We start from the raw sequence: 23,083 nt of genomic DNA on the forward strand, positions 1-23,083 counted from the left end.
GTAGGGAGAAGGAGGAGCCAAGGGGCTGCCATCTGTGTAGGTGCCATTGTAGAAATGAGGTCGTTTGCCGCAGTCTTAGAGCTAACGGGCTCATTCACCACTCTGACTTCGGAGCCTACTTCCTTTCCTCTCTTACCTGGATTCTTTCTATAATATATGTATATTGGGTTTAATTGTAACATAATTGAGTGAAATAAGAGCTGTTACCTTAGGAGACTGCATTTATTTTGATGCTGCTTTTCTTTCTTGAAGCATCTCTGGAATTCCTGTAAGAATGGTTGTGTGAGGGGGTGTGTTTTTAATTGTATTTAGCAGTAGCAGATCTTCATCTTTCTTTTTAGATTAATTGAATTTTTGGAGAAGTTCCTTTGACCTCCAAGTGGAAATGTACTGTAGGCAGTCAGGGATAGTGAATTGGAGCTAGAGATGGGGTGACCAACCATCTTGGTTCTTCCGTGGTTGGACTGGGTGGGTGGGTGGTTCCTGGGACAAGGGATTTCAGTGCACCAACAGGGACAGCTCCAGCCAAACCTGTATTCGTAGAGGCAATGATTGTAACCAGGAAAAGGAATGTCCCCTGTAAAGGAAAGAGTAAAGTTCAGGAGTCTGTTACTTTGTTGTATTCAGATGTTCTTGTCTGTGGGCCTTGATAGAGAGTCATTCTTAGGCTGAGATTAGGTAGGTGACAACCCTTGGTGTATGCTGAGACTAAAAAGGCCCACAGGGATTCTAATCCCTTTAGAGCTGTGTATAAGGCCCTTTATGGTCTTGCCCCTGCTTATCTTACCACTTTCATGGTCTTGCTGTTGTCCTGTGGGACACTGCGCTGCAGCACACAGCTTGTAATTCCCTCAACTCGACTTGCCTGGTTTCTGTTTAAATGCTGCTTCACATGCTGTCTCCCCGTCCCCACGATGTCCTGTATTATCTTCTCCCTAACTAGTGCTAATACTACACATTCTTCAAAACTGAACTCAAGTTCTCACATTCTCCAGAATACGAGTTTGCATTAGGGATGTCTTGCTTAATAAATACGTGTTGAATGAATGAACAAATAATTTGAGGAGCAGGAGGTGCAATGAGAATTTTTTAAGTGGGGAAAACCACTTTAAATATCACTTTTTGTACTAATCTGTGGAGGCTGTGATACACTCGTCGTGGAGTTACAGGGAAAGCAGAGAGCATGAGTGGTTGCACGTGGCTGTGGTGTAGGCTCTGCCTCTCACCTGGAACTTTGATGTGTTTGCTTCCTGACTCAACATTGACTAAGCGTCCATCCATAATCATACGTTTCTTAGGCTCATTTTGTCTCAGAACTGACCTCTCTTTAGTAGTGAAATGTTCACATTGTAGCATCTTAAAGCAGCTTGACATAGAGAGTTGTGGACCCTTTTCCCTCATGGATGTTCTTACGTGTTGTAAAAGGCAGAATTGAGTAACATTCTAGCACTTGTTGAACAATATTTTTGAGTAAAGTACAGAAACTTGGAATCAAACATTAACCTTAAAACTCACCTTGGAAGCTAGTGATGTATTAAATATTTACCTTTCTGAAAACAAAATTGCAAAGTAAGGTCATTATAGGTGACTTGAAGGGCAGGGGCGGGTATCTGTGCCATTTTGATGTGTTGGAATGTTGTCTTTTTAAGAAGTATTCCAAGTAAGTGGGCCATTGGCTGGCAGCCTAGAGTTACTTTCTATATGGAGATTTTGGTGGATGGAATTTGTTAAAATGGTATTTGACCTGTGTTCAACTTCAATTTTGGACAAATCCCATTTTAGGCATAATTACATGGAAATGTAAATATAATATGTTTATGCTACAGATTTTAGAGAAATGCAGAAATTTGTTTGGTTCATAGAGTAGTGCAGGAAAGGAAGGCTGGTGAATTTGTGGTTTAAATTGTAGAAACTGGGGTAAATTTTACCACATTCAGTGGCTTAAGAAGGGAGTTTTTTCCCCCAATACTTAAGACAGAGTCATATATCTTTATTGTCTTCATCCTCAGTTTAAGAGTGTGTTTAATTCTGAAAGTAATAAAGTGTTCAAATTGTAGGGGATTTTAAAATGCAGAAAAGTTTTAAGGAGAAAGAAATTACTTATGGTAGTAATCCCAGCCTCAATTTTGGGTGCAATTTTCTTTCCCTCCATTCCTCCCTTTCTTCTTTTCTTTAGTTTTTAACTTGAGGACACAATCAGATCTTCCTGCAAATAAAAGGTTTTTCATTGAATCCCATAACGTAAGCATTTTTGTTTATTATAAACTGTCATCATTTTAATAGCTCAGTTGAACTGTAGTTCATATAAAGTGAGCCATCCATGGTTTACCAAACCATTCCCTCACTCATTGTTAGACATTTAGAGTTTTTGGGGGAGGTGGGAGGGACATTTTTTGCTATTATAAATGGTAATGCTGAAGGGTGCATATCTGAATGTAGTTTGTGTTAATGTTGTCAGCTAGATTTATATGCAAGGATTTCTAATTAATAATGACAGATATGACAAAAGTGAAAATGGAAATATTTCTTTTGTGCTGTGTATTTAACTACCTAAGACTAAAAATTCCAGTGTTTAAATTTTTGAAATTATTATCTCTTTTCTCTTTGGTCTGTCACTCTTTGGTTTGACCTTAGTCATTTCATAATCTATATTCACCAAATGATAGTTGATAAATCCTTGAAATATTTATTTTATGTACAATGGGTATTTTGGATGTTTCCTATCTTTTTGTTTTCTCTTTTCTTGCATTTTATATTTTCAAAACTTGTCTGATGGTGATGATGATGATGACGACGGTTACTTGCCCAGCTGTGTACCATTTCATTGCCTAAGAAACAGTTCAGTCATGTTTGCAGTGATGTCTGGGGAGCCAAACAGAAGTAGCACGTAGTATTTTTTTGTTTTTGCTTTTAAAGCGGACTAGTGGACACAAAGGTGTTTAATTTTATTTTACATTATATACCATGTTTTGTGATTTAAATTTGTTTGATTTTCATCGTACTGGAAATTCATAATGACTAGGTAGTGTGGTTTTTCAGGTTCATCTGATTAAAAATACTGTATAAAATCTTGTATAGTACTTTAACTTTGTATGAGAATAATTTTTTTATATTGAATCTTAGGATTGATACAACATTTTAGGTTCTTTAAGGAGTTCCTTAAAGTCTTAAGAATTGTATGACAACAGTGGTTGTAGATAGAGATGGTATTGTGGTTTCTTTAAAACTATCTTTTTTTGAACATTTTCTGTGCAAGGACTTTTGCTTTACCAAGGTTATTATGTGTTTAATTACTTAATCGTCATAATAGGTGCTCTATTTTATAGGCAAGGAAACAACCTTAGAGAGAGGTAGTAGAGTCTGATAAACCTTGGTCTTCCTGACACTGGACTCTGCTAGCATTCAGATTATTTTAAATGAAAGATACTTAAAAAGAAAGAAAGAGAAAAGACTGCTTTCTACATCCCCAGTGGCCTTACCCAGTGTCCCTCCCACATCAGAGGGCCTCGGTGAGGAGGGAATGACTATATTCCAAAATATTAAGAAGTGAGAGCATTGGCTTGACTTAGGAATTAACTTAAAACAGCCTCCTCTCTTTCTCCTCTAACTTCAGTTTAGAAAAGGGAGGTTGTTTGGAGTTATTTGTAAATACCTTGGATCCTTCTTGTGTGCAGATTCCTTTTTAGGAACAAGAGGAGGTGTTTGCGCACTTAAGTTCTATTTTCATTTTTAAAACTGCTCTCTCCAGTGCAGTTGAGCAGTATATTTTAGGATTTTTCTACTGTTTTAAGTTTCAAGAAGTGGATTTTGTTATTTGGCGTGAATACTTTTTGAGAATTGGACTATTTTTTTTTTCTTTAAAGCTAATGTTGGGGAAATATAATTAAAAACAAAATCTCCTCCCAACCCAGAAAATCTCTCCAAAAATGTAGAAGGGAAGGAAGAAATTTTATTGAGTAAGCATTAAACTAGAATGTGATGTGTATCTCAGGCTATCCACTAAAGAGATTGCAAAGACAGAAACCTTATTCTTTTGTATAGCTAAGTGGTTACAACACTTTACACCCATGTTTTCAAGATAAAATTGCTACTTTTCTCGTATCTTTATGACCGGTGGTAGGTTTTGCAATTTGGAGTCAGTTGCCAAATTAGGCCATCCTAGGAAACTGGGAGATTGGGCATTATCTTTCTTGGTGATGACATATCTTAAGGAAACATTCCTGAGAAGTGAGACTGGCTAGAGGCTTATTTGGCTTTTATAAAGATTCAAGTACAGCACAAAAGGACTGAAAAAGAAGTTCTGAAAAAAAAAAGGAGGGGAAAGAGTCTCTTTCCTTTATTTTCAAGTGGGAGAATTGAACCGCTTATTTTTAATTTGCCCTTACGTCAGCAACCTGTATTATAAACCTGTTATTTTATATCCATAGCCAAGGATGCTCTTAGCATTTAGGCTTTGGCTGGAGTTAAAGTTAATGTCTTGGATCTCCATAGCATATTTGTTACTGTATTAGAGACTAAAAGCTCTTCAGACGTTTTTTAGTTTTATCTGTTAGCTTCCAGGAGTATTTTTGACAGTGTTTTAATGTCACAGTATTGATGTTGTGTGGGTGTGTTCTTTTGTTCACTATGGAACTTCGTGGTAGTTGCGCATTTTGGGCTTCATGAGAGTAGGAATGAAATCTGGACAGTAATATTTGTAAAGTTAGTAGTATCAGAATCTGTGACACATAATAAAATGAATGAGTTGGAAGTTTTCTGTTACCAATTTTGAAAATATGTACCAGGAAGCTCTAGATGCCTTTAGACTTCAAACTAGGAGGGTTAGCTGTCTGTTGTTACAAGCCTTTGTCTGAAAGAGTACAGCCATATATGGGATCTAGATGCTAGATTAGGTTAAGTTTGTTGGTTTATACTAGAACTTGACTGAGCATCTGGTATGAGGCATGTCTTTTTCAGAGTTATCTTAAAGGGACCTATCAAACATGAGTCATGTATGTAATTTAAATCGTAGTCATCAATTAAAATGAGAAAACTTGGGCTTCCCTGGTGGCACAGTGGTTGAGAGTCCGCCTGCCGATGCGGGGGACACGGGTTTGTGCCCCGGTCCGGGAAGATCCCACATGCTGTGAAGCGGCTGGGCCCGTGAGCCATGGCCGCTGAGCCTGGGCATCCGGAGCCTGTGCTGCGCAACGGGGGAGGCCACAACAGTGAGGGGCCCGCGTACCGCAAAAAAAAAAAAAAAAAAACAAAAAAAAAAAATGAGAAAACTTGACCTGTTGGCTCCGTAGTATGAACATAAGTTGTCATTGTACTTGGCATGTTAACTTTCTAATTTATCTCTATACAGAATTGTCTAGGGAAGTAAGTTGGATAACTCAACAATAATTTTGTAATAGTGGAGTTGCATTAAGTTTTAAAGGATTATCAGCTTATTATTTTGGCTACGGTGTTTCTAGAAAAGAGGTGAATATGAATTGGAAAGATGTCGAGTGTGACACATCAGGCCAAGTTGGTGTATTGCATTTGCATCATACTAGGTGGCAGTACAGACCGGAATTAAAAGTCAAAGCATGAGGTAGTTTTTGAAAACACGAACTTACTCAATAGGAGAGTAAGGGGTTATAAGTTCATGTAAAATAAAGCATGGTACTGACTTACTGTAGTCTTTTAGTATTTTTTTATTTTATTTTTTTTGTGGTACGCGGGCCTCTCACTGTTGTGGCCTCTCCCGTTGCGGAGCACAGGCTCCGGACGCGCAGGCTCCGGACGCGCAGGCTCCGGACGCTCAGGCTCAGTGGCCATGGCTCACGGGGCCCAGCCGCTCCGCGGCATGTGGCATCTTTCCGGACCGGGGCACGAACCCGTGTCCCCTGCATCGGCAGGCGGACTCTCAACCACTGCGCCACCAGGGGAGCCCTCTTTTAGTATTTTTAAAGCCAGATTTTACTGGGGGGGAAATGTAATTTACTTCCAGGAATTCTCCTTATATCTAATTGGATTGTACTAACAACTCTTAAAAATTCCCAATTGTAATAGAACATAATAAATACTAATTTTTAAAGGGCAGCCCTTTCATACATACACTGTTTTCTTGATTCCCAATAGATAAATACAAAAATTGTTTTTATCAGAGATCTTATTCTGATAAGATAAATATCAGAAAAGTTTGTCAAGTAGGAAATTTCTTAAAGTTGTTTTTTAAAAATGAGTTGTATGTTCTAAAATATTCTCTCTGATTGCTTTTAGGTTACCTAGGGTATGAATTAATACAGACTTGGAAACTGAAAGAACTTAGAATCAGCATTTGGAGGTAAATATGTACATACTAAAGTAGTGTTAAGGTTTCCCCATTCTGCTTTGTTACCTTATTAGCAAAACCAATTTGTGTATGAAATGAGAAAGTTTAACCTCCATGCACGCACTGTAGACTAGACTAGACTAGACACAAATAAGTGAAAAGAAACCACTGCCAATTTGTTTTTCCTGAGCTTGTGGTAGTAGAAGCATTGCAGTGAAGGAGCATAAATGAAATCCGGTATCAAATCTAAAAAAAGCAGCATTTGTTGATTAAATCAAGCTTTTCACCTCAGTACTTTATGCTTCCTCATTTATTTTTTTTATTAATTTATTAATTTATTTTTGGCTGTGTTGGGTCTTCATTTCTGTGCGAGGGCTTTCTCTAGTTGTGGCAAGCGGGGGCCACTCTTCATCACAGTGCGCGGGCCTCTCACTGTCGCGGCCTCTCTTGTTGCGGAGCACAGGCTCCAGACGTGCAGGCTCAGTAGTTGTGGCTCACGGGCCTAGTTGCTCCGCGGCATGTGGGATCTTCCCAGACCAGGGCTCGAACCCATGTCCCCTGCATTAGCAGGCAGAGTCTCAACCACTGCGCCACCAGGGAAGCCCTACGCTTCCTTATTTTTAGACTTATAATTTTGATTTTGATTTATAATCTCTTAGGATTATTTAGGACCACCCCTAAATTTAAATTTCTCCACAGTATTGACATTGTTGAACTGTGTTCTTAAATTTTTATTCATAAATGAATTTTATAAAAGAGTTTATCATTAGATTAAATTGTTCTTTGAGTTCGTATTTTTAATTTCCTTTGAGAAGTTGAAATTGCTGATAGATTTCATACTTGTAGTGAAAACTTGCTGCCGGGTGATTTGGATTACTCAGCCAGGTACTCTTCTGGTGATCTTCTTTACTTCTTTTGTGTATATGAATTTAGGAAATGACACATCTCTGTCCTTTTATTTATTTATTTTTTCCATTTCCCTAATCACTGTCTTTAGAATTTATGTACTTTGTTTGATTTCCTTGCATTCATTTTTAAATCTTTCCTCTAACTTTTCTCAAGACAGCCCACGCCCCACCCCAGTCTCTGGGAATTAGGCATGCTATTGTTATAGCTCATTCTCTTGTTCTTTGTTTTAGAATACGACTTAGTATCCCAAAATAACCCAGATGTCTTTTGTTTAAATTTTAATCCAAAGTAATGGCCTTTTATTCAGCTTTTCATATCCATAAGGCTTTCTTGTAGATGCGTTTATATTTAGTTTAAGTACAGGAGTCTTAAACTTGGCTATTTTTGCATTTATTTTTAGAGCAGAAGCTTGGGTATGCTGTGATTTTCCAATAAACTGCTATCACAATGTCAAAATGCAGTTCAGACAACAGCAACACAGAGATCTCAAACATTAAGACGGTAAATCTGGGCTTTATCGTATGTGGAAAGAGGAAGAGAGTTTTTATTCATGTGTTTTACTAAGTTATTTCTAAATGAACCATGTAAAAGCTATGAAACAACCTCACAGCTTTCATGAGTGTTAATTGTTTGACCAGACATTTGAAATCTATGATTGGAAAATAGTCATGTGGATTACTCTGTTGGCTCTGCTGAAGCAGTTAACCATAGTCAGTTAATCTGTGAAACTATAGAACTTTCACTTACCAGCAGGGATTCAGAGCTTTTCATTAAGACCAAGTTAAGAAAAAAAAATCTATTTAAACATGCCAAAGAAAGTAAAAATTGGCAAAATTATAGGTTTTTCAGTTTTCACATTATTGGATTACTTGTTGAGTTTTTTAATGTTGGATTTGCTTTCTTCAGATAGATAGTGTATCGCTGGGGCCAGTCACTGTGTACTAAATGAATGAAAATTAATTTAAATATTGTGACCTTCTGGAAATGTAACGGGGTGGGTTCAATTGCCGTCCTCCATTTCCCTGCAAATTCTCTGTCTTGTATCCACCCTTCAGGGTGAGTAGGAGTGGTGCGGGTATGGATTTCCAAACCAAATACTGTAGAAATAACTTTTGAACTATGATTCTGTTCTGTATGGTATTGTGTGGACATTCATGAATCTCTGATTCAGTTCATCAGATATTTATTTAAATGTACATATGGTACATTATACCAGGTAATAAGAGCTGCAAAGAATGAGACACACATCCAGTTCTCGTGGAGCATGTTTGCCAGTGTGCCAGTAAAAGGATAAGTCGTGTGTGTGTGTGTCTGTGAATGTCTGCAATGTGGTGTAAGTTATCAAAGGCAAATAGGAACTGCTTGAAGGTTTTCATGTCACGCACATGGACAATATTTGCATTTTACGAGCCTGTATTTTTTGTTTGCCGTGTCTGGGGTGTGATTTGGTTCAGTAGGTGGTAGGAATATGTGTGAGACGTACAGCTCTTGTACTCAAGGAGATCCTAGTCTAATGGGTAATATTTATTTATTTACTTTTTAAAACTCTTTATTTGGAAGTAATTTCAAACGGACAGAAAATAAGATTAGGACAAAGAATATGTGCTTTACCTATTTTGCCCCATTTGCTTTATCAGTTGCACCCATTCTCTCTCTGTATATCTACGTGTAGTTTCTTCTTCTGAACCATTTGAGAATAAGTTGCATACGACATGACCCTTTTACTCCTAAATATTTCACTATATATTTGTCAAGAATAAGGATGCTCCCCTGCATAGTCATGGTGCGGTTATCAACTCAGTGAATGTAACACTGCTGTATCTACAGCCTTATCAGTGGACTCTGTAATGGTCTTTATGGCATTGCTCTCAGGAAAGGATCCAGTCTGAGGTCAGTTACTGCGTTTAGTTGTCATGTCTCTAGAGTCTTCTTTAATCGGGAACATTTTCATAGTTTTTCTTTGTACTGATACTGATAATTTTGAAGAATATAGTTCCCCCTTAAGAAAATGGAACAACAGCAGCAAAAAAGGAACATGCTTCTATTTTTTAGACTATTCTAAAAATAGACTTTATTTTTAAACTACTTTATATAGTCTATAATAAATTTTTAACTAAATATTTAAATATTTATAAATAGAGTATTTTTAGACTATTTTTTAGACTGTTCTAAAAATAGAACATTCATTTACTTTTTAGACTATTTTCTGGCACTGTCATTATTATTAATGTTGTCTACATGAAAAGAAATGATGACAGTGATAGGAAGGAGGGTTCCTGCTGTACATGGTTTCTGGAGGTGGAAGAAGTGTGTTTGGGGATTTACACTGCTGCCCTCTTTTCTCCTTTTAAAATTTCCATCCACCACCAGGATTTAGGCTTCTTTCCTGATCCCTTCCACCATGTCTTTGTTTGGTCTTGGATTAACATTTGGGTTGGGTGAAAAGTGAGGTGTCAGGCTTAACAGTGATAAATCATCCTACCAGTAAGCAGCCTGGAGTAATGAAGGAGAAGTACAGTTGTCCTTCAGTACCCACGGGAATTGGTTCCAGGTCCCCTGCAGATGCCAAAATCCGTGGATGCTCATGTACTATGCCCCCTTGCATAGTGCAGTTGGCCCTCCGTATCTTTGGATTCATCCAACCAAGGATAGATTCGACCTGCGGGTGTGGAACCCGTGGATAAGGAGGACCGTAGAGATATCCCAAGAATGGTAGGCAGGTGGGAAGTGCCTGCAAATCTCTTGGGCCTTCAGCGTGGCCTGCTGGGTCTTCGGAGGTTAGGTATAGCCTTCCGCTTCAGGTTCTCTGCAGCGGCGTTAAGAAGCTTGAATGATCAGCCTGAGGGTGTTTATCCTGTGGGCCTGTAGAGTTGGGAGAAGTGAATGCTGAGTGTAAAAGGGGTAAAAGGAAAGGCTGTTGGGACTTTGATTCAGTAGAGGGTGAGCACATTATTTCTCATGAAAGACATAGTTCTGCTTGACCCAGGCAAAATAATGACTTGATAGTTTTTCATAATGTACTCTGGAATGCTGTGCTTGCCATCTTCCTCTGAGAGGGATAATGAGAATGGTTGTGCTGTCTGGTCCACGGACACGCCTGCCTTGCTGAGGTCCTTGGCCCTGCAGCCATTTGCCCCTTTACCATTTACTTGAGATCCTACTTGTATTAGCTGGATGTTGAATTCTTGTCAACTGAATTGAGCTCTGAAATCAGAATTTGGTATTATACCTATGCATAAAAGAGACTCTACTCTTGAGACTTCTTGTTGGATTAGCTGCAACAATTTAAGTCACTGTGTTGTACAATGGTTATAAATTTAACATGTCAAGAGATTTAGAGTTTTTGTTGTCAAGGAACAAAGAGTGGGGATTCTTTCTTTCCAGTGTCATAGAGTAAAAACAATGAACACTGCAAAGCAGTACAAGGGAGAAAATTCCCTTCTACAAGGCAGGTAAATTCTGATGATGATGGACTTTCACGTAGAGATTTGAAACCCTAACCCTCTATCTGCAGGTTAGGAATTTTAAAAAGACTGAATTATTATTTTCTCATTTTACATAATCATTTTTATCTTTGGGGAAGAATATATGCAATATAGAAGAGTGCTTAGATACCATGAAATAACTTTTATTTCACAGAATGGTGTTGCCTTGTTTTAATTTATCTAGGATATGAATAATTTTAAAGATACATATGTAAATAGTTGAGCAGCTGTGCAGTTGTGATAGGTTATCAATTGAGAAGAATGACCTTCTGTGTTTATGGTCCTTTGATAAAATGACCAAACGTTGGCAGGCATTTGAATCCTTCCTGTGTGCAGGCACAGTGCGAAGTGCCTTCCATACAGTTTTCTCATTATTTTATCAATAGTAGCATCGTAGAATTTACAAAGAATGTTTGAAATATATTTACGTATGTATTTACATGTTTTGTATATATACACGTTATTTTAAAGGGCATCGATACTGTACATATTTTCTCTTAAAGGTATATTATGGACACAGTTCTGTGTCAGTAAATACAGATCTGTCTTATCTTATGGATTTATAGTATTCTATTTTAAGACTAGACCATAATTTACTTAGCTAATTTTTGATTAATTCATTTTAAGGTTATTTCTTGTTCTTAAGTAATAATGCAGCAATAAATATTCATGTGTTTACCTCTTTGTGCAGCCGCCTAATTCTTTTAGACAGGTTTCTAGGTGTAGAATTGCTGGGTTGGCGAGTACAGAATGCTTGACTTTTAAAACGATCCTCTTAGATCACGAAAAAGCTAAAACAATTATGAAGAGTTTGAAAAGGCCCATAGGAATGATATTCTGATGTTCCTCTTGTTTCCGTGCTTTCTTTTGTTTTTAACCCTGCATGGTTGTGTAATGGTATTCTTTTTCCCTTTTGTAGTAAGCTGTGCTAGAACAAAAATGCAATGAAAGAAACACTGGATGAATGAAAAGCCCTGCTTTGCAACCCCTCAGCATGGCAGGCCTGCAGCTCATGACCCCTGCTTCCTCACCAATGGGTCCTTTCTTTGGACTGCCATGGCAACAAGAAGCAATTCATGATAACATTTATACGCCAAGAAAATATCAGGTACTAATGAGAACACTAATACTGGAGCATTTTCACTAAAATGGAATAAATTAGCATACAGTTGACACAACTTATATAAAACTCCTTTACCTTTTCAAGCTTTCCTCTTCTGATTAATTTTCTCATTCCAGATACTTTTTTTCTTAATAGTCCTTTTCTTTTCTAACATCTGCTGGGTAATTGATTTGATAGTTTTATTGGTGAAATTTCTTTTTCTTTTTTTTTTTTTCCCCTGTGAAAACTTCACTGTTCCTTAGTATCTATTTGGGTGTGTCTGTCCTCATGATCTGGGTAGGAATTGAGATTGGTTTGAACAACCTTGGACTGGCAGAAGAACCATGGTTATAGTCATTTCAGTTCATATTATTCTAGAGAAGTTTTCTGTCCCTGTGAAAATAATTCTTAAAGAAATTGTAAATGCCATTTCAACACATTTACACAGCACAGCTATGTGTAACCGGTATTTTAATGCCTCTGATTATTATTCTTATATAAAGATGTAGAACGTATGCTCTTTGAAGGGGCAGATTTGTTGGAGGAAGATTTTAGAAAACAGTGAAATTTTCTGAATTAAAACAAATCCAATTTTGTAAATTCTGTACTTAGATAAGAAGTGTATAATCTCTTTTTCCCACTGTATTTCTAGGTTGAACTGCTTGAAGCAGCTCTGGATCATAATACCATAGTCTGTTTAAACACTGGCTCAGGGAAGACGTTTATTGCAGTACTACTCACTAAAGAGCTGTCCTATCAGATCAGGGGAGACTTCAACAGAAATGGCAAAAGGACGGTGTTCTTGGTCAACTCTGGTAATAAAAAATTATTTTATCAAATTGTGTGGAGGAAAACTGGATGAGATTTTATGGTTAAGGAGATTTTTTCTGTGGGTATTAAGTTAAACTCTTGAAAGTATAGAGAGGTTGATGAATAATGTTTGTTGAAGCAGAAATATCATTCTGTCTTATTTCTTAACTTCATAGTATTTCTCTTAAATGTTAGTCATCTTACTTCATAGGTGTTAAACTTCAGCTTTTTTCTAAAACGTAATTGCATTTAATTCCGATTCTGCATTTTTTTTGAAGGATTACTTTCGGAATATAATCTGATCTAAGTAGTTATTTTTGTTTTTGATGTTTTAGCTTCACACAGTGTATCAAAAGGTGCTTGATTATGAAATAGGTAACTTTGATTTATGATCTTGCTATACCAGTTGTAGAAAGAAAGTTAGATGCTTAACTTAAAAGTTAGATATTCAGTAAGAGTTTAAAGTACTGGGTTTTATGTGTTTGGGATTAGATATTAAACTAAAAAGTATAAAATGTGAACATAAACTGCTCGGGTACTAATATAACCATGTCACTCCTCTTCTTTTTTATTTTTTAGATTGTCTCAGCATGTGATGTTCTCATGTGCTTTAAATACATACTAGTCTGTCTTATTTCTTGGTGATACAGTCTGATTTTATTGAAGAAAACAGGAAGGGTGGATCTGGAGTAGTTGCCATTCCAACCTAGAAATTACATTCTTAGATTGGGGAAAAATCACCTTTAAAGAAGGAAGGTGGTATAAGGCTCTCTGAAGTGAATGACAGAGGGTGGGGTGGTGAGTCTAATAAGTGTGTTTTGGAGATTACTGTGAAAATATGATTTTAAATTGGCTATCTAAAAAATTGGTGGTCAGGTGTAATATATAATAATAAGGATTTCCTTAACTGTTTAACTGTTAGTAGTCCAGAGAGCCATTTAGGGAAGAGTTCTCATATTTACACGGAATATTATATTTGTAATCAGCAAACCAGGTTGCTCAACAAGTGTCAGCTGTCAGAACTCACTCAGATCTCAAGGTTGGGGAATACTCAAACCTGGAAGTAAGTGCATCTTGGACAAAAGAGAAATGGAACCAAGAGTTTACTAAGCACCAGGTAAGACTTGTAGAGAATTTTCACTTAATAAATCTGTACAAGTCCTTGGTTTATAAGATGATCTGTAGCCTTGGTTGTCTGAATTAGGTTTGAAAACTCTACTTTTCTGTACTTTGTCAGCCTAGAAGCTAGCCCTCATGTGTTTTCTTACTATAATCTCATCCTAAAGCCAGGTAAATTACTGACATGTATTGCTCTTATGCGATAGAAAAGAAACAGCTTTTACAGTATGATTTACTTGCTTGAAAAACACAAATTCCTATGACCTATTTCCATCTTGCAGATAACTTGCTTTCACAAAGTTTATTCTTGAGTTAAATGTCTTGAAACTGGAGACGTTTCTTGGTTGAGATCTTAGCGTCTTTGATGGAAGACTTCCTCGTAGACGTTTCCATGTAGCCAGCTTGTGTTGAGGGCCTTTCGTGTGTTGGATCTGAAGTGGTTAAGAGATGCTTCCTAACTAACCTAAGCAGTCCCCAGTTTGCTAGTATGTCTTACATATTGGGGTAAAGCCCTCATTAGTAAAGCACTTAAAATCCACAGAATGATAAGCCCCTGTCTGCTTCCAGAAAACCTTGTCAGTTTGATGGGGAAAAACTGTGATAAAACTGATAGGTCTTATCAGTCAAAATTATGGCTCTAGGAACCTAAAAACCTGAAGTAGATTTAGTAGATTTATCATAAAAACATGATCTCCATTATCAAAATTTTCTTTCTTGTCTCTTTCCGCGTTTTCCTAATTTTATACCTTGGTTCTCAAGTACGAGCTTCCATACGTTGAGGATTTGGGTTTTAATTTTCACTGATGAGTGTCTTAATCTTCACCTAAAATACAGTGGTTTCATAATCTGATTTCATAGAAGTGTGTCCAGGCAGGTGAATGGCATGTGTTGTATACTGATAGCAGCTTTATTTTAGGTTCTCGTTATGACTTGCTATGTCGCCTTGAATGTTTTGAAAAATGGTTACTTATCACTATCAGACATTAACCTTTTGGTGTTCGATGAGTGTCATCTTGCAATCCTAGACCACCCCTACCGAGAAATTATGAAGGTAAGTTTTTAGATTTTATCAGTCTTAATAATGCAGGTCAAATTACTGAGTATAAGCAATGTTTTTATAGATCAAAAGCAGTATTAGTTACCAGTTTGGGGAACTTGGTTCCAGTGTAGGAATTAATGAATGAATACTAAATTAATGTTCATTTAAATCTATAACCTATAATATTAAACTGTAATAAATTTATAACAAATTCTAAATCTATAGTAAAAATTTAAACATAATATAAATCAATAAATTATATGATCTATCATAAGTGAATTCATAATCCATCATAGCATATTTAAATGTTCCTTTTTGATAAACTGATCTTTTAAACAAGCTACAGTAATTCTATAAGTGATAATTTTAGTATTTGTTAGGTCTTCTTGACATGTTTTATTAGGATGCTGTCTCTTTGGTTAGGGCCTTGCAAAATGAATCCCTTACTGTCAGTATCTTTTGTTTTGTTAGCTCTGTGAAAATTGTCCATCATGTCCTCGTATTTTGGGACTAACTGCTTCCATTTTAAATGGGAAATGTGATCCAGAGGAATTGGAAGAAAAGATTCAGAAACTGGAGAAAATTCTTAAGAGTAATGCTGAAACTGCAACTGACTTGGTGGTCTTAGACAGGTATGCACTTCGTATTGACTTGGCTTTAATGAGACCTGCTATGACAGTTTTAGGCCTTCAGTCTCAGTGCTTTGCAGATAGTCTCTAAGAGAACAAATGGCTATTAAAAGGAAAGAGCAAGGCTAAGAATTCCTTATCAGGATAGTCATCTTCGAATGCAAGAATCTGACGTTATTTCCACAGAGAGTAACGGAGGTGTTTCTGCTTTAAGAGGAAATGCCTCATAAGCGCGGGCCCATCCTATTTGCTGGTGTTGACGAGGACTGGGGAACTCAGGAAATCGGCGTCCTTTTCTGCAAGTGTGGACACTTTGTTGTTTTGACCCACGTGTCCCACATGATGCTTTGAAAGAGCATTTATTTATTTACAGGATTCAATATTTTACAACCTGCTTTAAAATAATAGGAAACACCCTCTAGTTTTGAAAGTGGGTGTAAATTTCTGAGAAGATGTCTATGACTTTGAGGTTTGTCTCTTTTCGAAGGGGTTGCTGTTTCGAGTTTCATTAAAACGTGCAGACACAAACAGCCTTTTTGATCTAAGTTGGTGGAAGTGAGCCTATATAAATGAGATTTTTAAATAAATATAACTAATTCAATTCATATTAAAATACCCTTATTAGATATAGCCTTTAACAAGGTTAAAGATTACCAAGCGGTGGTTCTTAGAACAGTTATAATAGAGATGACTTATTTCTCAGGTTATGAAGTTAAGTCACACATGGGTTTTGAGTACTGGCTCCACTAATTGTAAGCCATGTGACTTCAAGTGAGTCATTTATTGTTCCTGAGCCTGTAAAATGGCATTAGTGGTTTCAAGGGATTCTTTGATGGCATGGAAAACACCTTGTGGTGTACCTGTCATTTAGTAGGATTTTGGAAAGAGTTCTCTTTGTGGAGTGAGGTGAAAAGGTAACTTGTAGATTCATAAAACTTATGAATCCAAATGTAAGGTGAAATACAAATCTCATGGCCTTAAGGACATGCTGTTTTCTGACTTTCCTGAGCTAAGACAGTCTGTGATGTAGAAGTGAAAGGCTGTACTTTCGCTTTTATCTGACCTGAATTAGATGGGTAGGCCTGTACTACTTGAAGTCTTTAGGAGAAGCAGTGGAATTAGAGTGTTTGGGTAAAACTGGTAAGTAATCTGTTGAGTCTGGCATTACCTAATTCTCAAAATGTGACTCTTAAAAATTCTCTTTGGGAATAATGAAAACTGTAGTATTTAAATATGTCTTTATTGTGTTTCTTTTCCTTAATTAATTATTATATGTGCTTTTAGGATTTTGTGTGTTGTTCTGGTTGTCGTATCATGAAAGTCATGAAAGATCCAATTACCTGAATGATAATGTAATTGACTGAAATTTGGGGGAGGTTTCCTTATGAAGATATGTTAAAAACACATTAAAAATAAAATTGACATTTGCAAATGCTAAACGTTTTCAAATAGTGTGGAAATGGATAAATTTAATGGTAACACTTCCTCTCTATGATCTTCTCCCCTCCCCCTTCCCTATTTCTGCTTCTGAGAAATCATCATTATTGAGTTTCTTGAGTATTTTGACTAACATTGTTTCTCATTCTGGATGATGCCTAAGGGGGCAAAAGATGAAAGGCTAAACCTAAAAAACCAAATGAAAAACCTGGGATAATAATGCAGTAACAAAATTCATATTGAGACCTAACAGGCAATCACAGTACGGATAGAAGGAGCACCACTTTAGGAATGCTTGTTGTGAGCCTGCTTGTTACTCCAAATGAAAATAGGAAGTTTCTTTTTTGGTTTAGATATATAATTAATGCTGGAGTGAATTTGTGTATTGTGTGTTGACAACTTTTGTTTCTGATATTAAAGATATACTTCTCAGCCATGTGAGATTGTGGTAGACTGTGGACCATTTACTGACAGAAGTGGGCTTTATGAAAGACTGCTGATGGAATTAGAAGAAGCACTTAATTTTATCAATGACTGTAACATATCTGTACATTCAAAAGAAAGAGATTCTACTTTAATTTCTAAACAGGTAAGCATATACAAAGTAAGTATGGGGAGTATAATAAAAGGCTTCAATTTACTTTTAATGTTGAAATGAATATTCTTCTAATGAGGCTGTTTTATATACATTTTAGTTTAAGGCCTTACCTTCTTATCTCTGGACATTTTTTGTTGAATGTATCGCATTGGGTTGAGTGTACTATTACCCGACAGACAGTTATATTATTAAATGTAGACCTCCCTGGTTTAAGGAGATGTCATGATTATTTAAGTATAAGAAGTGAGTCCAGTTTTTTTTTTTTTCCCCTTGGTCAGATGAATTAGTTCCTGATCAAACCCCCGGGCTGAATGAATTCTTCGGCTCTTTCTTTGTATGTGACTGGATATGAGCTCGTCATCCCTGAACAGTGCAGCTTTGAGAAGCAATTCCTTAGGACGGTGGCCTTCAAAGTGTGGGCCCTAGATGAGCAGCTTCCCTCTGGAACTTTTTAGACATGCAGATGACAGGCCCCACCCTTGACCTGCTGAATTTGAAGCTCTGTGGGTGGGGTCCAGCAGTCTGAGATTTGACGAGCCCTTCAGTTATCCCGATGCCATTAAAACTTGAGAACCATTGTCCCAGGACTTTGCAGCCAGTTGGGAACGGTAGCACTGTACTGAATCTAAGTCTTAATTCTCTCCTGCTGGTTTTCTTCTGGAGCAGCAGTGCCCAGGCTCTGCTCAACACTTGTCTTCTCATTAAGTCCATGTTCAACCCAGTGTGTCTTTTACTTGCCTGCAGAACTGGCAGTCCCTCAGTTTTTAGCTTTAATAAGGATTTACATTCTGCTCTGAGCTCGGCTTGTAAGATGTGGCACTCTGGGCATAGATAGAGTTCAAGGAAAATTGTTTTGTTTTTCTTTGATACCTAGACTAAAATTACATACTCTGTTGCATTTGCATGTCCATGTATATGTATATTCTGCTACATAGTTCTTTGCATATTTACCTAGAAGTAAATGACTCAGTTGTACTTTGAACTAATCACAGTTCTAAAATTGCTTTATTAACTGTATACAGTTGCATCTTTTAATTTCTCTTATTTGATTATTTTCGCTGGGGAAAACAAAAGGATGGTTCTGGGCATATATGTGAAAAAGTAGAGCTTGAAAAGACCATTGGCCCTTCCCCCTAACCTTGGGGAATTAACCTCAGTGTTTATATTAGAGGGGTAAGTTTATTTTGAAGGGGCAGACCAAAGACAACTTAAATCCCAGTTAAACTCCATATGAAAATAACTACATGATTATTGTTTAGCATTTGGGCCTTTACATTGTTTTGTAGATACTCTCAGACTGTCGTGCGGTATTGGTAGTTCTGGGACCCTGGTGTGCAGATAAAGTAGCTGGAATGATGGTAAGAGAACTACAGAAATATATCAAACACGAACAAGAGGAGCTGCACAGGAAATTTCTATTGTTTACAGACACTTTCCTAAGGAAAATCCATGCACTATGTGAAGAGCACTTCTCACCTGCCTCACTTGACCTGAAATTTGTAACTCCGAAAGTAATAAAACTGCTTGAAATCTTACGCAAATATAAACCGTATGAGCGACAGCAGTTTGAAAGCGTTGAGTGGTATAATAATAGGAATCAGGATAATTACGTGTCTTGGAGTGATTCTGAGGATGATGAGGAGGATGAAGAAATTGAAGAAAAAGAAAAGCCAGAGACAAATTTTCCTTCTCCATTTACCAATATTTTGTGTGGAATTATTTTTGTGGAAAGAAGATATACAGCAGTTGTCTTAAACAGGTAAATCTCTAAGATTAACATTTTTCCCATAGTAGAACAGGCAGCTCTTTGTTTTGTGAAGTGATGTGTTGTAATAGCTTTAAGAGCTGCCAGAAGGCTTTGATGCAAGTGTCCTGTACTCTTGGCACCATCCCCGTAACTCATGTGTTACGCTCTACTGGGATTGACAGGATGTTTATATACACAGTAGCTTTCCCCGAAGGCTAGATTTGATATGACTGAGGTTTTTTCCCCTAAAGGGTGCTAATCTTTTCTAATCCATTAAAATAGAGTGCAAGTGTAGAAAAATCGTTACATTACAGTAAAGCATTCCTTGTTTTATATTAATTGTTAGATTCAGTTAGATATTTACTAACCTGTGACTATGATGTGTTAGGCATTGTGTTGAGCATTTCACACCAAGCTTTCTCCTTCAGGTAAACCTTAAAGATAAATTTTATCGGGGTGTTACTGTGGCTAATTTTTCTGTGTTAGCTTTTTTCCTTACCAAGTGTCGATTCAAGTTGGCACGTTTGCAGTGAAAAGTTTTCAGCAGCTGGATTTGAAATTTGGATTGGTTCATAGACTACATATTAAAATTTTCTGAATCAGAGGAAAATAAAAATGTTAGGGAGGAATTCAGAGGATATTGGCAAAGGTGACAGCGAATGCCAATTAGGTTGTGAATTCCCACCCTACTCCCTTCTTCAATAGAAGTGTATTTTTCCTGAATATAGACCCAGCCAGCTGAGGAGCTACACTTCAGATTTGTGTCAAATGGTCACTTACTGTATGGTTCTTTTGACTTGTGGATGGATGCTCTACTGTTTACAAGGGCCAAAAAGGGTCCTTATTTTGCACTTCAATCTACTTTTCTACAAGATCCATTAATTGGCCAAAGTTGATCCCTAAGAGCCTTTTCTGCAAGTATTGATCTCTGAGGAGAAATTAAGCTTTGTTTCCTGAGGTAATTTGGGATTTTTTTTTTTTTTTTTTTCAAACTGCTCTGACTGTTTGGGGGCCTCGAGAACTTACTTGAATAACGAGAAATTGGACTCTGGGGAAGTCATCTGGCGGTTTTCGGTCTGGTAATTTTCATAGTCATTGGGCCTGATCCTTGTGATGAATAGGAGGTAAAGTAACTTCAGGTAGGGAATTACATTGGAATCAGAAGTTTAAGGTTGGAAAGGGACTTCACTGACTATCTAATCCAAGCCACTTACTTTTATAAAAAAGAGAAAGGCCTCAGGAGGAAAAGTGATTTGCTCTGAGTTAAATTGCCAGTCAGTGGCAGAGACAACTCTAGAATCCTGATATTCTGCCTCCTAGTTTTCAGTTCTTTGTGTAATCATAATGCCCTTGGGTATGACAGAACACTAAAAACCAGTGCTTTCCAGTGGGAAGGCTGCCAGGAGACAGTCCAGGGAGTGCGTATCTGTTCGGGTTGTTTCTTAGAATGGGGGAAAGGCATTTTGGGGGTCAGAAAAGTTTAGCGTTGGCACAGTTGTAAGCCGAGTTATAGACGTACTCCCTGCCCCTATACAGGATGGTTTAAGAATTAAATAAATTTTCTGGGGCTTGGAGAGAAGTCGGGGTTCATTTTCTTCCTTTCCCTGCTTTTCTGCATGCGTTTTTAAGTGTAGAGATGTACTCGCTTTCACTGCAGGAATATTAGCCTGAAAAGGTTTATCAGAAGTCAATGTTACTTCCTGTTGACTCTGAGGATCAGATTAGTTGTGATCAACGTTCATAAAATGTGGCTGGAATTCAGTGTTGGATGATGAATCAGGAGCGGTTTGAGGCTTGGCTTTATGGGCAGCTAATTAAATATACAATAGAGGTCTTGTCCCGGTAAGCTTTTTAATAAGCTTAGAAAAACTTCCTGAAATCCAGATTCTTTCCTTCCATCAGTTTAATGGGAGGAAAAACCCTTCTTCAGTGAACAGTTTAATGGGAGTACAAGCTATTGTAATACACAGGCAGTTTTCTCCTAATTAAAAAAATAAATCACAGCTACTTCTATAGATAATGTAGTATGTGTACAGTCTTCTGTTTATAGTTTTTCTTTTGCCTTTTGTGTTTAGGGCCTTATCATTTATAATTTACCTTTATATATTTTTTAAAATTTCAGAACAGTCCATGAGGGAAGAAGGTAGATGTTTTTACTATATCATAGATGAGGAAAATAACACTCAGTTTGTGACCTCCTAAAGTAACGCAAGTATCAAGTGGCAGAAAGTGGTTTCCACTCTCCAAGTCTAGAGCTCTTTTCAGTGTGTAATTTACTAGTATTGTGTGACTTTCACCAGTTTTTCCATTAATGTCCTCTTTTTTCTAAAAAAAATAATATATATATTTATTTATTTGTTTTGGCTGCACTGGGTCTTAGCTGCGGCACATGGGATCTTTGTTGCGGCATGCAGGATCTTTAGTTGCGGCATGCATGTGGGATCTAGTTCCCTGACCAGGGATTGAACCCAGGCCCCTGCATTGGGAGCGCAGAGTCTTACCCACTGGACCACCAGGGAAATCCCTATTAATGTCCTCTTTTTAATCCAAGGTGTACCAGAGTTCATTTAGTTGTTTTATTTCCCTAATTTCCTTTGGTCTGTTACAGCGTCTTCTTTCCTTGTTTTTGATGACTTTGATACTCTTGAGGAGTACTGATCAGATATTTTGTAGAAGGCCTCTCAGTTTGAATTTGTCTGATGTTTTTCTCAGGATTAGACTGGGTTTTAGGATTTGGAAGAATACTACAGACGTGAAGTGCCCTTCTGGTCACTTCGTCTCAGAGGGATTCATGGTATTAACACAGAGCATCACTGGTGATGTTAGACTTCATCATGTGATTATGATTGCGTTTGCCAGTTTTCTCCACGGGAAAGTTATTGTTTTTCTCTTTTCTTACTTAATTCTTTGGAAGCAAGTCACCAAATCTAGTTTATTCTGGGGAGGGAGGGATTCAGTTTCATTCCTGGAGAGGGGCTTATATATGTATGTTACAGAAATTCTTCTGTAAGGAAAGTGTGTCTCTTTTATCCTATTTATCTGTTTATATTTGTTGAATCATGTTCTTTTATCATTATGAACTCGTGTTTGTTTATTTTATACTTCGGTTATAATCTGATACTAGTTTTTTTTTTTTTTTTTTTTTTTTTGTATAAGTCGTTCCACCCCGGGCCGTTGGGGGCTGTTTGAGGTTAGCTCCTGTGTCCCTTTGACATGCCCTCATCCTTTTGTGTTTTGAACACTTCCTTACTTTCTGGCACTGCAAGATGTTCCAGGCTCATCTTGTATTTTTCTTGCATAGGATCAGCCACTTCTCCAAGGAGCCCTGGTTCCTTTTATTTCTACTCACTTTATAGGTGTATGTTTTGTGCAAGTTATTTACCTTTTTAAAGTCTCAGCATCTTCATCTATAAAATAGTAATAATACCTCCCTCTCTTACTGGGTTGTTAATAAGAGACACTGTATATAGAAATGGCAGTCTTTCCACCTGACATTGTCCTTGGGGCGGCTGTGTGCACACACACATGCACTGTGACCTGTGGGTCTGTGCCAGCTGCGTTGAGTGAGATACAGAGATTGAGGGTAAGCATAAACTCTTAGTTTTAAGAGTAAATTATGTCCTCTGAATGTCATACAGTTATATTCATAAACTCTTAGTTTTTTATGTCTGCTGAATGTTATACAATTGGCCATTGAATTTTAATGCTTTTAAAGTTACATTTTCTTAGTAGTTAATTCTTGTGGAATTTTACAAAAATTTTGGTTTCGGGTGAGTTTGAAATTAGGAAAAAAATAACCGGTTCTTTGCTATAGATTGTTTGAGAAACTCTGTGCACTAGAGAACAGCATTCTTTATCAAACAGCTTGCTTGTGGAACAACTCTCATAAACTCAGTATAAAATTAAAAGA

General features: G+C 37.2%; 1 protein-coding gene across 7 annotated transcripts in view; it reads left to right on the forward strand.

Moving 5' to 3' along the window:
• DICER1 (dicer 1, ribonuclease III) overlaps positions 1-23,083 on the forward strand; it is a 68,137-nt gene that overhangs the window by 11,599 nt on the left and 33,455 nt on the right. For 2 of the 7 annotated variants that reach the window (XM_079912320.1, XM_079912321.1), the window contains exons 2-10: positions 6,247-6,310; positions 7,608-7,708; positions 11,612-11,800; positions 12,447-12,609; positions 13,591-13,721; positions 14,640-14,774; positions 15,234-15,394; positions 17,249-17,417; positions 18,713-19,185. In XM_079912320.1, coding sequence (XP_079768446.1) covers positions 11,657-11,800; positions 12,447-12,609; positions 13,591-13,721; positions 14,640-14,774; positions 15,234-15,394; positions 17,249-17,417; positions 18,713-19,185 — 1,376 coding nt within the window. In that variant the 5' untranslated portion in view covers positions 6,247-6,310; positions 7,608-7,708; positions 11,612-11,656. Of the gene's footprint in view, positions 1-6,246; positions 6,311-7,607; positions 7,709-11,611; positions 11,801-12,446; positions 13,722-14,639; positions 14,775-15,233; positions 15,395-17,248; positions 17,418-18,712; positions 19,186-23,083 lie in introns of those variants that run through there. The other 5 variants (XM_079912324.1, XM_079912325.1, XM_079912322.1 and 2 more) reach the window with 4 other exon arrangements.

Source organism: Stenella coeruleoalba (assembly GCF_951394435.1).
Source record: "Stenella coeruleoalba genome assembly, chromosome: 2".
NCBI lineage: Eukaryota > Metazoa > Chordata > Mammalia > Artiodactyla > Delphinidae > Stenella > Stenella coeruleoalba.